General features: G+C 41.5%; 1 protein-coding gene across 2 annotated transcripts in view; it reads right to left on the bottom strand.

Annotated features, from left to right (window-relative positions):
• Positions 1-837: 837 nt before the first annotated feature.
• tfcp2l1 (transcription factor CP2-like 1) overlaps positions 838-15966 on the bottom strand; it is a 55057-nt gene continuing 39928 nt past the window's right edge. For both annotated transcript variants that reach the window (XM_048599128.1, XM_048599129.1), the window contains 2 exons: positions 7307-7358; positions 838-5697 (listed from right to left, as the gene is read on the bottom strand). In XM_048599128.1, coding sequence (XP_048455085.1) covers positions 5660-5697; positions 7307-7358 — 90 coding nt within the window. In that variant the 3' untranslated portion in view covers positions 838-5659. The remainder of the gene's footprint in view (positions 5698-7306; positions 7359-15966) is intronic.

The following is a 15966-nucleotide window of genomic DNA, read 5'->3' as shown; positions in this document are numbered from 1 at the left end:
GCCTTGGGCGACTGTGTGGAGTTTGCATGTTCTCCCCATGTCTGTGTGCTTTTCCACTAGGTGCTCCTCCCACAGTCCACAAATGGGCAGATTAGGTAGATTGGCCACGATAAAAGTACCTCGTAGTGTCCAGGGATCTGCAGGCTACGTCGATTAACCAGAGTAAATGCGGGATTATGGGTCTGGGTCTCCTTCGGAGAGTTGGTGAGGACTCAATCGTCCGAATGCTCTCTTCCTGCACTGTAGGGATTCTATTAAAAGGGATAACTCTTATTCTTAAACAATGCCCACTAGTTTTAGTCTTCTCCTCAAGTGAAAATAGCCTGCAGATATCCAAACTATCCAGTCCCTTCAAGATCTTAAGAATCCCTCTCCTTCTTCTAAACCCTAGTGGGTATGACCCTAGTTTGATCAACTTTTCTAAATAGGATAACTCATCGTCATCATGTGGCTGTTTGTGGAAGCTGGTTGTGAAAACATTTCTTCCATTATAACAAGCTGGATACTTACAAAAGCAAATGGCTGTAGATGCTGGAAAAACTCAACAGGTTTGACAGCATCTGTGGAGAGAGAAATAGAGTTTATGTTTCAAGTCCAGAATGACTTTTGCTCAAAATGCTGGCTTCAGTTCTGAAAAAGAGTCACACCGAAGTCAAAACATTACCTCTGTTTCTCTCTCCACAGATGCTGCCGGGACATTTTAAAAGTTTTGTATTAACTGTAAAACTTTAAGCTTGTTGTCACAGGCTTTGCACAAATGCAATTTATTTACTTCTCTTTACATAAAATACTGAAAGCAGAATCTGTCTGTATATAAGAAATGAAAGCACATGTAAATGTTGTTATAAAAGGTAGATTTATTAAGTTGGCCAGTGTACAGGGCTGCAGGTACAGAATACATTCCATTTCTGAGCTGAAGTGTACAGAAACCAGTGCAAAACATGCTTCTACATTAAAAAAAAAGTAATGACATTCAATATTTTCCAACCAACCTCCCCCAGTGTTATCTCCACAATCCTGCCGAGTTTATATAGCAATGTGTATATTCACCCATTGACTGCAACAAAAGTGTAAGAGAAAACCCAGAGAGCCGGTTGAAAAAAAATTAACTGTGCCAATCTTGCCCAACACTAAGACAATATACCATTAGCTACACATAATTGGTAGGAGTACAAAAACATTTCTAAGGCACATAAAATAGTACTTCAGAGTTTATAGAAAGCACATAACTAACTCAAAAAAATACACTAATCAAAATGCAAAATACTGCGGATGCTGGAAATCTGAATAAAAACAACAAGAAATGTTTCAGATCAATGCCCTTTCATCAGAACTGGGAAGCGATGGATGCATAATAGGTTTTGAACAATTGATGGATGGGACAAGGACAAAGACAGAGACAAAAGTCCATACATTTCCTAATCAACCTTTCTACCAGTGGGACAGGTGGAAAACTTGGTCCTGGGGTCTCCTGGTCTAGAGGTAAGGATGCTATCACTGCATAACAAGAGCCCTAAGACAGACGTATATTATAGGGTGATTCTGCGTCATCCATTGAAGCACTTCACAACTTACCAGACTCAACACTTGAGTTTAAGAATTTCAAACTAAGATCTCTGGCCCCATTTTCCTTTTCTTTCGTGAATCTATTTTTTCTTCTTATTTTTGCTTTCAGGCAGCAGCACACCTGCTCTAGGGACATCTTTTGTTCTGTTCTGTACCTCGTCAGCATTCCCTTTGGTCCTGTAAAACTAATTCTTCCACCACTTAATCTCTCTTGTCTTCCACTGTATCACACACCTTCCTGTCCCACCCACTGACGTAATCTGTTAAATCTGTTTCTCTCTCAGTGCTGCCAGATCTGCACAGGACTTGCTGCATTTTCTGTTTAAAACTAAACACATAAAGAGACAACAAGCTGGAAATTTGCCTGAAACGTCACTGCATTAAATTCATTCAGTATAATGGTTATGCCCTAAACTACTGTGAGACAGTGTTCTAAAATGCAGAGTTAATGACAATGCATGTTCATTGCTCAACAGAAAAGCAGATCGATGAAGTAAATCCTACAGATTTTCTATAAATAGGCAATTTGCTACAGAACTGCATGTAATTTATTGCCACGTGAGGATTTGACACCTCAATGCCTTTCACTAAATCTAAACTTGTGTCGGCTTTTCGGAACCAAATTTATGATATTTAAGTTCTATCTAGCCACATTTTCCATGGCTGGGTCCATTAGAATTTCCCTGCCACTGCAGGTAGGCACAGCTCCCTCGTGAAGGGATTAAATACATTCAAAAAGGTGTTTCCCATACCTGATGCATTGTTAGTTGCCTGCATCATGGATGATTGAACAGAGTGGGTCAACATTCATTATCAAACACAACATTCCTGCCATGTCTGTCAAACCTAACCCTTCAATCAGCAAGTTTCAATACTATACTTACTACAGTAAAGGGGGGTAATCCTGCAAAGTCGTCATTAGAAATTAATGCCACAACTTTCCCTTTTTCAGGCTAAGTGTGAGCAAGGCCATGTTAGATGTTCGCTAACCCATCAGTTCAAACGCTGAGTAAGTTTGCCAGATTGTGCGTCAATCCGCTTAAGAGCGGACTGACAAACTTAGGCAAGCTTCTCAGCTTATCACAGGCCACAGCATCGGTGTCCAGGTTAATCAGAACACTGGTTGAGGCCTACATTTCAGGGATCCAAAGGCCAGAAGGCAGATCATTTTCTTTTGCTTCTCATGGGGTGGGGCTTATTGAGAGGCGTTTGCCAGAGGCAAGAGCAGGACGGTGGCTTTCAGACACCACTCTCTAGCACCACCCTGCACTGGTGCTTCCAAAAGCACCCAAATTGGGGCAAATGGAGACCCCAAACCACACTAGCAGGTTTCCAGACAGAAAATCAGCATACACTGGAAAGGCAGGTAATCGGGAGGTGAGGAATCAAGGGCCTTACACAGCCCTTAATTGACCATTTAAAGGCTTTAACAGCTGATAGGTCAAGAAAGTCCCCACTGGACCTTCTCAGCCGCCATTTAATCACGGAGGTGCTGAGAAAAGGGTGAGTAACTCTCTGGAGCTAAGTCGCTCAATTATTTCCCACAATTGCTCTGAACCATGGGAAAATTGCGTCCTAAAATCATGAAATGAAGAAATTCATATGCCAATCTGATGGCTCATGATTCATTGGAAATTTCTGGTTTCATGGAAATTCAGATAATTTGAATCCTGATATGTGGGTTCACTTAGTTTAACTGATAGGTCGGGAACTTCAGAAATTCAAGGTCTCCCGCCTGAGGGCTAGTATCAGAACTAATATAGATCATAGAATCCTGACAGTGCAGAAAGAGGCCATTTGGCCCATCACGTCTGCACCCAACCTCTAAGGAGCATCCCACGCACCTCCAAACCATCCCCCTAACCCTGCGTTTTCCGTGGCTAATCCCCCTAACCTACACATCCCTGGACACAACGTACGATTTAGCATGGCTAATCCACTTCATCTGCACATCTCTGAATTGTGGGAGGAAACCCATGCAAACACGGGGAGAACATGCAAACTCCACACACACAGTCACCCAAGGCTGGAATCAAACCCAGGTCCTTGGTGTTGTGAGGCAGCAGTACTAACCACTGTGCTACTCTCTGCTGTAGGCAATCTGGTAGAAACCAGCCCTCTGGTTCAATTTGTCAGTTTTATTTTGAAAACAAAATGCCTTGGTATGGCCAACTAGATTATTCTTCTCCTTCCTCCCCCACTTTCCCTATCTTCCAGTTTTCCACACCTCAAGTTGCTCAATGCAGCCAAGATATGAGAACAGTCTTACCCACCCACCATAAGCTAGGACTAAACTTGCCAGCAAATCACTCATTGCTGGTCTATCAGCATGAAGCAGAGACAATGGAAGGGTTGGAGAGGGTGGGGGATTCCTCTGCATATGATAATGTATAAAGGTAAGTAATTGAACTCAGTTTAATATATCTCAACAACTGCAGCAGAATTTCCAGCAAAAGAAAGGGGCTGAAAATGTTGTAAACTTATATCAGGTCTATTTATTTTGATTAAAATGCAATAACAACTTGTCCCCCCGGGTGATTTACCAATTGAGTAGCAGTTGTGTAAACAATAACAATTTGGAACCAACAATTTTGCAAATAAGTTTCAATTAAGTACACACTGTTAATTGAAGAATCCCATTGAGAGAGAATGCCTGTGACATACAGCAAGCTCTAGGTAGTCATTAATGCCCTTGTCTTTGAATAATGAACAACTTCATGCATCAGTTTTTCCAAATCCAAAAGAATCCAATGTGGAACTAGCTTCAAACATTGAACAGAAAATATGTCAGGATGCAAAAAGCAGGTTTATTTACTTGGCTGCTCCTCCTCTATTAGCACAGAGTGCAGCTCCACCATAAGAACTATAGCAGTTCAAGATGACTCATCATCAATTTCTTGGATTAGGAAAGGGCAAAGCTCATGTCCCATGAACAACTAAAAATATATGATCATAACTCTTCAGCTTTTGAGATATCACTGCTTTCTCCCCAACCTTAAAATATAGTCTATGTTTGTTCACGCTTTTTCTTTAATGATTTCTTTTATCTAATAAAACCTAAGAATGCTCTTGAACATGGAATGGTCTGATTAATAAAGGAAAATAATATATTCTTCATCCATCCTAAAGGTTAGTTGCCTGGCTATCTCTCTTACCCTCCCCACCTCCTTCCCCACTGTAGCACCAAGTAAAGGAAATGGATTGTCAGTACTTGACTGTGATCATAGCTTCAAATTAGAAAATTCTTAAGAGCACCAGTCCCAGTAAAGAGTCACAGCACATTCACAAACATCTTCATGAGGATGACTTGGAACAGATAGATATGACCTGTGTAAGAAAACTTTGGACAACTCAAACCTTAGCTTGGGTCCTTAAACCAAGACAAAGTCTGAACATTGCAGAACATAAGCATTTCAAGATTAAGGACCATGAGTGTGACAAATTAATCCCACTGTTTACTCCCCAGGAAGCAACTTTTTTACAATTGCAATCCTTTACAAATGAAACTACAAATGCAAACAAACCATTTCATTATCAAAGTCACTGGATAAGCCAAATTTCATTTCACTGATATGGGAAGCTTTATGGCAATTTAGCTCTTTGCTTTTGGAATGATTTTGTCAATTTTTAATCTGCCTAAAAATTGCAGCTAGCTTTCATCATGACTAAGTACTAAGCAACTAAGAGGAGGAAAACATGATTTTTAAGTCACTCCACTTATTAGGAAATAACCAAGAATCAAAAATAAAATTGTGCACCATATTGTGTGCAGAATAAAGCAAAAAATTTTGTCATCTTGCCTTGTATAAAGCATAGCACCCCTTATTGGGGAACTGGGCAAAATAATGCCAAAAAAAGAATTACATCATCATCCCCTTTTTCCATCCTTTCCCAAATATAGTATTCACTCTGAAAAAGAAAAAAAAAACTTTGTTTTCTCAAAGCCATTAGAAAAATTCAGTTTCAACTGCGTGGGCAATTCATCTTTTGCCTGATAATCAGATGTTCATGTTTGACAATGATGACAACAGTCAAACAATATGGAAGCAGTCAAATCTTCCTCCTGATGTTGGGGAATCAGGTGCAGCTTTTGTCATTTTAAGATGATGTTGTACCCATCATTTCTCTCAGCTGCAAAGAACACGCAAGAATTTTAAGTTTCATTCACAATAACAGCAGGATAACTAGAAGTGGGGAAGGAACATATGGGCAATTCTTTAATAACAGAGCATAATTTATGGCATCAATTCCTCAAGGAAATATATAGCAGACACTTTCCCTAATGATTAAGTTCAGGTGCTGGTGTAGTGGCAATGTCACTGAGCTAGCAATCCGAAACCCAGGTTAATGTTCTTCGGACATAGATTTGAATCCCACTATGGCAGACGGTGAAATGGGAATTCAGGATAGAATCTGGACTTTTTCCTTTAAAAAACAACCTAATGATGGTTATGTAACCATTTTTGGAATGTAACCATTGTCAGTAGGGGTAAAAACCTGTCTATTTTAATGGTGTCCTTAAGAGAATGAAATCTGCCTTCCTTACCTGATGTGGCCGCCACAAAATTCCAGACCCACAGTGTAGTGACAAGGTCAGCCAGGTGGACCTCATTGTATAGGAGTTCCCTGATTGGACCAGGTTAATGGTCACAATCAGGGAGCCCTGGCTGACAGATATAAAACAGAGTGTTAGGGGTTCTGCTCACTCTCAAAGCCAGCTCTGAGCTAGCTGGGTCAGTGTCATGTACTATGCACGTGTAAATAAAGGGTGACTTGGTGACTGGACACCAGTCTTCGTGGAGTTATTTCACACAGCAGTGTGGTTGACACTTAACTCCTCTTGAGGCAATTAGCGATTGGCAATAAACGCAGGTCCAGCTGGTGTCACCCGCATAAGAACACAAAGACAGAAGCAGGCCATTCAGCCCCTTGGGCCTGCTCCACGATTCAATACATTCGTGCCTGATCCGTGACTTCACTCTATATGCCAGTCTTGGACTGACATGCCTCGGTCCCCTTGCTTAACAAAAATTTGTCTCAGATTTAAATTTAAGAATTGAATTAGCAGAGACTGCCACTTGAAGAAGGGAGTTCCAAATCTCTTTGCACGCAGATGTGCTTTCTAACATCTCTTTTGAATGACCTGGTCCCATACTCTTAAACCATGCCCCCTGGTTCTAGAATCTTCAACCAGTTGAATGAATAAAAGATATCTGAGAACATATTCTCTATTGCCAAGCTGTCCAACAAGAACAAGGGGAGGAGTCGTAATGTGACTGTACTAGCAATCCAGAATACAGACCAATGTCTGGAGACATCAATTTGAATTCCACCATGGCAGATGGTGAAATGTGAATTCAATAAAATCTGGAATAAGGACGGTGATCCTGCAACTTCTGTCAATTGTGGTGAAAACCCACCTGATTCATAAATGTCCTTTAGGGAAGGAAATCTACTATCCTGATCTGATCTGGTCTGGTCTACATACAACTTCAGGCCCCAGCAATGTCATCAACTCTTAACTGCCCTCTAGACAAGTAGAAATGGGCAATGAATCCTGGCCCAACCAATGATGCTTACATCCCATGAATGAATTTTAAGAACAGATTTTAATAGCTGTTAATACAAAATGTTCAACTTATCAAGAGTTAAGGCTTGCAAGAAAAACAATGAAGATGTAATAAAGCTCAATGCGAGACCACAATAGTGATACATGAAACTGTAAAAATGTAAACCGTACCTTTCAAGGTGCAGATGACAAAACAAGTCTCATCACGGAAATTCTTAACCATCTATAAATAAAAGAAACCCATTAGTCTAGATTATACTGGGCAATATTTCCATTAGTTCCACAACATTGCACCTGTAGCTACTGCCAATATGTTTATCAATAAGAGCATTTCATTTAAGGAGACACTTAATTCACTTATCATTGATGATAAAACAGCCTTTGGACCATTTTTTGCTCAAACTGAGCCCAATTTGATTCTGTGTTGGTTGCTGAACCACGCACAATGGCAAAACTACTACTGAGGTCTGACACAACTATATTTTCAATTCTTGGACCAAATATGCTGATTAGCACTAGCTAGATCTCAATGTACTTCCACATTAAAAGGCTCCAGAACAGGGATGCCAGATCTTAAGGCAAACATTGAACAGAACACATTACGCTGCCAAGTTACAAAATTCATGCTTAAAATTCAGAAACATTTCTTGGGGTTGGAAATTTAATTGCAGTACAAAGATCCTTACACACAATAAAAAGTCAGGCATAATTCAACAAGATTTATACTTACTTGCAACTTCCCACTAGTCAAGTGAGTAAAGGCACTGGCTGATGCAGTGTAGAGCCATACAAAGCAGGAGGTTCCACAGCCAAACTATATTTCATGCAGAGTTACATGGTCTTAGCTTGGCAGCAGTTGGGTTCCAATGCTCTTTGAGCTGGGGGAAAGGGAGAGAAGAGAGAGAGAAAAAGAGCCAGTATCCCCACTTCTCATCACAAACTCTCAAGTCCTTTTGGGACGTGTGGTTGTGGATGTTTGAGAAGTGCAGAGTCACCAAATGGATTTGAATCAGCCCCAGTCCTGCCGATTCAAAATATTATTTCTCAACCCAGTATTTTCTGAAGTTCTACACAAAATTCTGGTTGATTGACAATGGCTTCTTTTTAACCTTTGCATTGTGTTTCTGCTGGTCTTGATGTTCCAACAAAGTAATGGTTTTTTAAAATTTTACAATTTTCATTTCCATAAAAAGTAAGTCAAATTAAGTATGAGTTAATACACATGAAGAAAGTAATAAACCCAAAAAAGAGTTGCCCTAATCCACTGCTACACAGCAGCAAAGCAAGATTTCTGGCAGCTTAATAATTGGAACATTGACTCATTTAGACTCCTTCACCTGCTCATTAGACTTCCAGCACGTGAGGCAGTGAAACCCCCACCCTGACTTGCAATTTACACTGGGTCAGGGGGAGGGGAGGCTGGGCCAGGCACAGTGGTGAAGTAAAGTATGGAGTTTAAAGGGCTCAACAACTTAATAGAGTAGCAATGGGAGGACCATAAGGCCACAAGATTTCAGAGCAAAATTAGGCCATCCTGCCCACTGAGTCTGCACTGTCATTCAATCGTAGCTGACAGGTTTCTCAACCCCGGTGTCCTGCCTTCTCTCCGTGAGCCTTTATCCCCTTACTAATCAAGAACCTATCTATCTCTGTCTTCAATACACTCAATGACTTGACCTCCACAGCCCTCTGTGGCAATGAATTCCACAGACCAAACACCCTCGGGCTGAACAAATTCCTCCTTGTCACAGTTCAGTCCAAAGAGGAGAGTTTAAGAGTTTCAGTTTAAGAGGAGAGGGGAAAGATTTTATAAAGGACCTGAGGAGTAACTTTTGCATGCAGAGGGTGGTGCATGTATGGAACGAACTGCCAGAGGAAGTGGTAGAGGTGGGCACAATTATAAGATTTAACAGGCACATGGATGTGTGTATATGAATAGGGTGGGTTTAGAGGGATATGGGCCAAATGCTGGCAAGTGGGACTAGGTCAGATTGGGATGTCTGGGTGGTGCAGATAAATGGGACTGAAGAGTCTGTTTCCGTACTGTTTGTCTCTATAGAAGGTTGTCCCTTCACTCTGAGGCTGTGCCCTTGGGTACTAGTCTCTCCTACTAGTGGAAACATCATCTCCACATCCACTGTAGCCAGGTCTCTCAGTATTCAATGAGATCTGCCCTCATCCTTCTAAACTCCGAGTACAGACCCAGAGTCCTCAACCACTCCTCATGTGACAAACCCAGAAGCAGTTAATTAGGAGGGCATGCAAATTAAATTTTAGTAAAATGACTGTGAGAAAGGTGGTGATCTTTGCATGTTGAACACACGCATAAAACTGAATAGAGGTTCCACATTATATTTGGGACTCTCAGCATAGGGATCAAGGGGACTGATGTCAACACATTCCTCTGTCCCCACCCCCCAAACCTCTGAACTTGCCCTCAAATAATTAGCTGGTTGCATGAAGAACTAGTGAAAGGAGGATTGGAATGTTCAGGATTTTGTGACAAGAAGTTTCACAAGTTGATAATTTGAGCAACCTGGCAAGATGTTGGCAAGTTAACACCACTCATTTGGCAAGGTACAGCTGATTTAGTAATTTAGTAACCCAAACGTAAGGTACAAAGTCCTATTCCCAGGCACATTATTTTACTTGATTGCTAGCACATTACTCCCCTTCACTGTTCAATGGTATTATGCAGTGTCCGCCATTCTACCTTCATACTTGTATATTACCAATTGCTCTTCTCAATGTCCTAAGAAGCTGTGGCCATTCCTAACTGCCCCAGTGCATAATGCCCACTGACCTTAAGAGACTTTGCTACTTTAAGGTGCGAGTCTGTTAAATTGCATGTGCCATGATTCTCTATCAGAAAAGATGTTTGCCAAATCTGGGTAAAAAAGCTCATGAGACCTTGGTCTCCAATAGATGACTGATTCAATGAAAACCATAGTGCCGCTGTTGCAGAAGTTTCTCTCTTTGTTTATTCATGGGTATGGGCATCACCAGCTAGGTCAGCATTTATTGCCTATTGCAAATTGCCTGGAGGGCAGTTAAGAGTCAATTGCATTGCTGTGGACCTGAAGTCATATGTAGACCAGACCAGTAGAGATGGCAGATTTCCTTCCCTAAAGGATATTTGTGAACCAGATATACGTTTTACATCAATGGACGATGGTCACTATTAGAGTATCTTTTTATTCTACATTTTTATAAATACAAATTTCACCATCAGCAATAGTCAGATTTGAGCCCATGTCTCCTTCCGAGGGTTCTGGAATTACAAGTCCAGTGACATTACCAACACTTCCCCTAATATCCTGCAGCACACGTCTACATATCTGCAACAATAACAAGGACGAGTGCTTTGTCACAAAATGCACAAACAGAAGTTTTGAAGTTTTTGAGAGTTGAATGACAAACAATTGCCTCTGCTGTTCAAACCTTTGCAGCTGACACCCACATAGTATGAGTAAAAAATGCTATCATGTTGGATCCCTGCAATGAAAGGCACCTTTCCATCTAACAGTGCAGCAAATCTTCATATATACATCAGAAGAAATCCATTTCTCTTGACAGGTTTGTGGACAAAGCCCAAGCAGTACCATTACCATGTGCAACCCTCTGCATTGTAATACCTTGTCAAATTGCTGCTGCAAATCATTGGAAATTATCTTCGAATATCATTATTACAGAATTGTAAGGAATTTTGATGTAATGTATCTTCATCAGCTCATTTCAATACTTCCTTCAACCACTGGTACATCTAAAGCCTCACCAACCTTTACAGATGCGCCATGGAAAGCATTCTATCTGGGTGCATGACAGCCTGATGACAGAAAATGGTGTGCACAGCCCAGACCATCACGGAAGCCAACCTCCCATCCATGGACTCCATTTGCACATGTCATTGCCACTGAAAGGCTGCCAACATCATCAAAGACCACTCGCACTTCTCATCCCAGTAATACTCTCTTCCATCAGGCGGAAAGTACAGAAGCTTGAGCACATGCACCAGCAGGTTCAAGAACAGCTTCTTCCCTGCTGTTGTTAGACTGCTGAATGGATCTCTCTAACTTCAAACAATGTTGATCTTGCTTTGTGCACCTCCTGTGCAGCCATAACCTGTGTGCCTCGCTCTGTCTAAGCACCCTATGATCTGCGAGTCCTTGTTTGCTATGACCTACCTGTACTGCTTGCAAAACAAAACTTTTCACTGTACATAGGTAAATGTGACTACAATAAATCAAATCAAAAATATGTAAGTAAGTTAGAGTTCTGGAGGAACTTGGTTCATTTCCAAAGTACGCTCTGGCCTCTGTCAGTACTGCAGAAGTGCTGAAGGAGGTGGGTACAATCTTCAATGGATCTTCTGTAACTTACCAGACATTAAAAACAAATGGACTGCAGCCTAGTGACTGCTGCGAGGATCTCAACTGGCACCTTGGAAGCACAGTGTCAACTGTTGTTACTTGCATCACTGGCAACTGTCAGCCAAGAGTTGGTATGTCATGCATATAAATCCCCAATCCAGAGACTTCAGCACATAGTCGAGGCTGATATTGTGTTCAGAGAGAACTGCACTATCAACAATGCCAGCCTTTTCACTGAGACATTAAATGGGGTGCCCTCACAGGCGAATGCAAAAGATCCAATTCTATGATTGAAAGAAGAGCAGGTGAGTTCTCCCAGTGTCCTGGCCAGCATTTCTCTCTCAACCAATACAGATCGAATCACTTACCTTGACTACATTTGTCAAACATTGCTGAAAGCAAACTTACTGCTGTGTTTCCTGACTCTTCTTCAAAATTGTGCATTGCCTCTTTTCTGTTGAACTCAAGGCATACAGGGCCTACTATAACGTCTCATCTGAAAGATGGCACCTCAATCAGCGTAGCATTCCCTTAGTACTAATCTGAAGTGTCAGATTTGAGTTTTGTGCTGAAGTGAGAATTGAACCACAAGCTTCAAACTCATGGATAAGAGAACTGCTAAATGAGCCTCATGTAAAACAATTGCCAAAATCATCTTATACTAAGCAAACAATACTTCCATGAGAAATTGAAAAAAATAACTAGGCTGAGGGATCAAACCTGTAATCACTTCGTAATTTGTCTACCTCCTGCACCCAACCCCTTATCTGGTAGAATCTCTAACTGGCACAAATTGCTACAGAACGGTATCAAATATATACCTTAGATAGCAATAACTGCAGATGCTGGAGTCAAAGAAAACACAGTGTGGAACTGGAGGAACACAGCAGGCCGGGCAGCAAAGGAGCAGGAAAGTTGACATTTTCTGAAGAAGGGTCCCGACCCAAAACGTCAACATTCCTGCTCCTCTGATGCTGCCTGGCCTGCTGTGTTCCTCTAGCTCCACATTGTGTTGTCTCAAATATACACCTTGTTGTCAATGTCACAGAAGTCCTTAAAACAATGCATTATTCATCATTGGTTAACTGTGGAGTTCTCAATAAGCAATATAGCAAAACACCACGACTATTAAATTGACCACCTGAATGCCACGGTACTCTCAACAGCTCAACAGCATGAATCACACAATAAGTCAATTCCACAGCCTGGGTGCAAGGAAAAGTCTATTTATAAATCTTTAACCTCTGACAATCAATGCCACGTGATAACCTCAAACTTACAATCTCTGAATGCAAATCTTAAAAGAAACAGTGATTATGTAGATCTTGTTTTAAGGATTTAGGGAGTGCAATTACATTTCTAAATCAGACTTGTTTAAAATTGAATAAAAACCAAAAGAACTGCGGATGCTGTTATCCTGAGGAAGGGTCACCAGACCTGAAACATTAACTCTGAATTTTTTTCTTCCCAGATGTTGCCAGATCTGCTGAGCTTTTCCAGCAACTTTGTTTTTGTTCCTTGTTTAAAATTGAAGATTGGCACAATATGAGTGTCCAAAAAGACAAAGTTGTGGATGTCGAATAGATTACAGACAATTACTTAATGTCAGCCGATACTTAGCCAGTCAGATATCCAATAAAAACCGAAAGAACTGCAGATGCTGTAAATCAGGAACAAAAACAGAAGTTGCTGGAAAAGTTCTGAGGTAGGGTCACCAAATCTAAAACGTTAACTCTGATTTTTTCTTCACAGATGCTGCCAGATCTGCTGAGCTTTTCCAGCAGCTTCTGTTTTTGTTCCAGTACATATCCAGCTGCCCTGGACCAATATTATGCTGGCAAAGCTTTAATTGAATCAAGTTAAGACTTATACTTTCGTCAGAAGGAAGTGCTGCCCAAGAGAATTGTTGATTGGTGTTCCAGCAACAACGGAGGACAGGACTGGCCACTGCTGGGATTACAACCAGTCCACAAGCCAAAAAAGCTTCTCTCCCAGATCTGAGGTAGGGAGGAGTAGGATCTTGAGGGATATGATTAGTGAGCACAGGAATCTTCCCCATCCTCCAGGTAGTATAAGCCCCCACATCCTCTCTGACAGTTGCCCACACAGCAAAAGCTGCCACACAGCTCACCTTGACTCTCCTCCCACCTCGACAAAAAAAAATTACAGCGAAGGTGGATTGACACCCATGTAAGAGCCACGCTAAGTCGAGAGGTGAGTAGAGACTGTTGTGAAACTTGAAAGGGTTTGAAAAGGATTTACAAGGATATTGCAAAGATTGGAGAGTTTGAGCTATAGGCAGGGGCTGAATAGCCTGGGGCTATTTTCCCCGAGCGTCCGAGGCTGAGGAGTGACCTTATTGGAGTTTATAAAATCAATACGGGCATAGAAAGGGTGAATAGCCAAGGTCTTTTCCCCGGGGTAGGGGAGTCCAATACTAGAAGGCACAGGTTTAAGGTGAGAGGGGAAAGACTTAAAAAGGGGCCTAAGGGGAAACTTTATTGCGCAGAGGGCAGTGCGTGTATGGAGTGAGCTGCCAGAGGAGGTGGTGGAGGCTTGTACAATTACAACATTTAAAAGGCATCTGATTGGATACATGAATAGGAAGGGTTTAAGAGGGATATGCTGGGAAATGGGACTAGATTAATTTAGGATATCTGGTCAGCATGGACAAGTTGGACCGAAGGGTCTGTTTTCATGCTGTACCGCTCTATGACTGTCTAACCAACGCTTGTATTATGGACAACAGGTCAGGAATGGACAAGAAGCCTGGGGGATAGTCACACGTCTTTTTTGTTTAAAGAGTCACCCAGCTTTAAAAGTTCAGACTTAAAATTTAGCATTTTGGGCATTTAGCTTGTACTTAAGAATTGAATGCCCTCAGAAAATCTGACAGGAATTGTCAATCATCTTAGCTGCACTATGTCATATATTCTGGATCAAATTTATTCTGATACATGAGGCATGTTGTAAGAGTTTTGCTTCATACTATGATGGTGTAGCAACAGCTCCAGTTGAAGCTAATTACAGTGAAACTCGGGTCACCTGAAACTCCAGCTGTGGCAAAACTGCTAGCCATTTCTGCTGGAAGAACAGGGAATCCAATAGAAAGATTACCATGATTGGCCAGAATTCTGTATCGGCAATGCCAGGATTAGCCAAACCCATACACATTTATTGTATAACTGAGCCAACCAAACAGAGCAGAGTTAGAAACACATAAGCATAGAAAATAGCAGCAGTAGGCCATTCAACCCTTCAAATCTGCTCCACCATCCAATATGATCATGGCTGATCATCCAACTCAGCAGCCTCTTCCTGCTTTTTCCCCATACACTTTGATCCCTTTGGCCTTAGGAACTATATCCAATTCCTTCTTGAAAACATTCCACGATTTGACCTCAGTAGCTCTCTGTGAGCATAGAATTCCACAAGGCCATGGGTCATGTTAAAGCACAAAATCACAGGCAAGCCACCATTTGACTTTGAGAACTCTCTGTGAAAGAATATTCAAACACAGCAAGCATGGAATAACCTGAGAGAAAGTTAAAAGTTCAGTTGATCGGATACAAGGTGAACCTGATACACCGTGACAACCCCAAAATCTCTGATGAATGCTGCCTGCTCACCCACCTGTTTTGCCCAGTTAAAGCTACAGAGGCAGCACGGTGCTCCAGGACTTCACAGTGCACAATAAAGACACAGAAAACACATTTGACTGCACTGACAACACGATAGCTGTGTCTAAAGACAGCACACGGAGGGGAAAAAAGATGACTGCATTTTTCCACAACGAGCTCCCAATGTGCCTTTTACTGGACAAGGTCAGGTCACTGTAAGGTGTAAACAACTTAAAAAGTACAGAGACTTTTCACATACGCACTGTGCAACTGTGTTTTCATTTGGGTTTATGTTGACACAGAGCATGTTTGTTGACAAATGAACACATGAACATATTAAACATGAGTGGAAGCACATCTTTCACCTGTCAAGGCTGCTTCACCATTCAATTAGATCATAGTACCTCAGGACTGGTACAATAGGTTGGGCTTCCTCAATTATTACAATTTAACACAAATTTAAGGATGAGCCCTCTGCAATTCAACTTATCATGACTTTACTGTAAGCATAATTGCTTCATATTTACCGCACCCAAATATTAAATCAAAAACAAGAAGTCTGTTACTTGTAAAAGCAGCCTGGGGCAAAAGGGTGCAACTGGAGAATCCCAGTTTTAAATGATTAAAACATTGAGTCCTGCAAGTGAAGCTGACTCCTGGGTCAGAAAACAGAGACCGGCTAAGATCAGTGGTAAGGAAGATTAACCGCGTCTTCCAGAAGCATCCCCCTCCCCGCCCCCCGCACCCCCCAAAACCAACCCACCCATAGGAATTCCTGGCAAGTCAGTAACCTCGCGTTTAAGTTGGCAAGACAAATAGAGGTCTGAATACAGTAGCTTTC

The sequence above is a fragment of the Rhincodon typus genome, chromosome 7, assembly GCF_021869965.1.
Source record: "Rhincodon typus isolate 14 chromosome 7, sRhiTyp1.1, whole genome shotgun sequence".
Classification (NCBI taxonomy): Eukaryota; Metazoa; Chordata; class Chondrichthyes; order Orectolobiformes; family Rhincodontidae; genus Rhincodon; species Rhincodon typus.
Note: the sequence above shows the minus strand (reverse complement) of the source record. Positions and strands in the feature narration are given on the sequence as shown.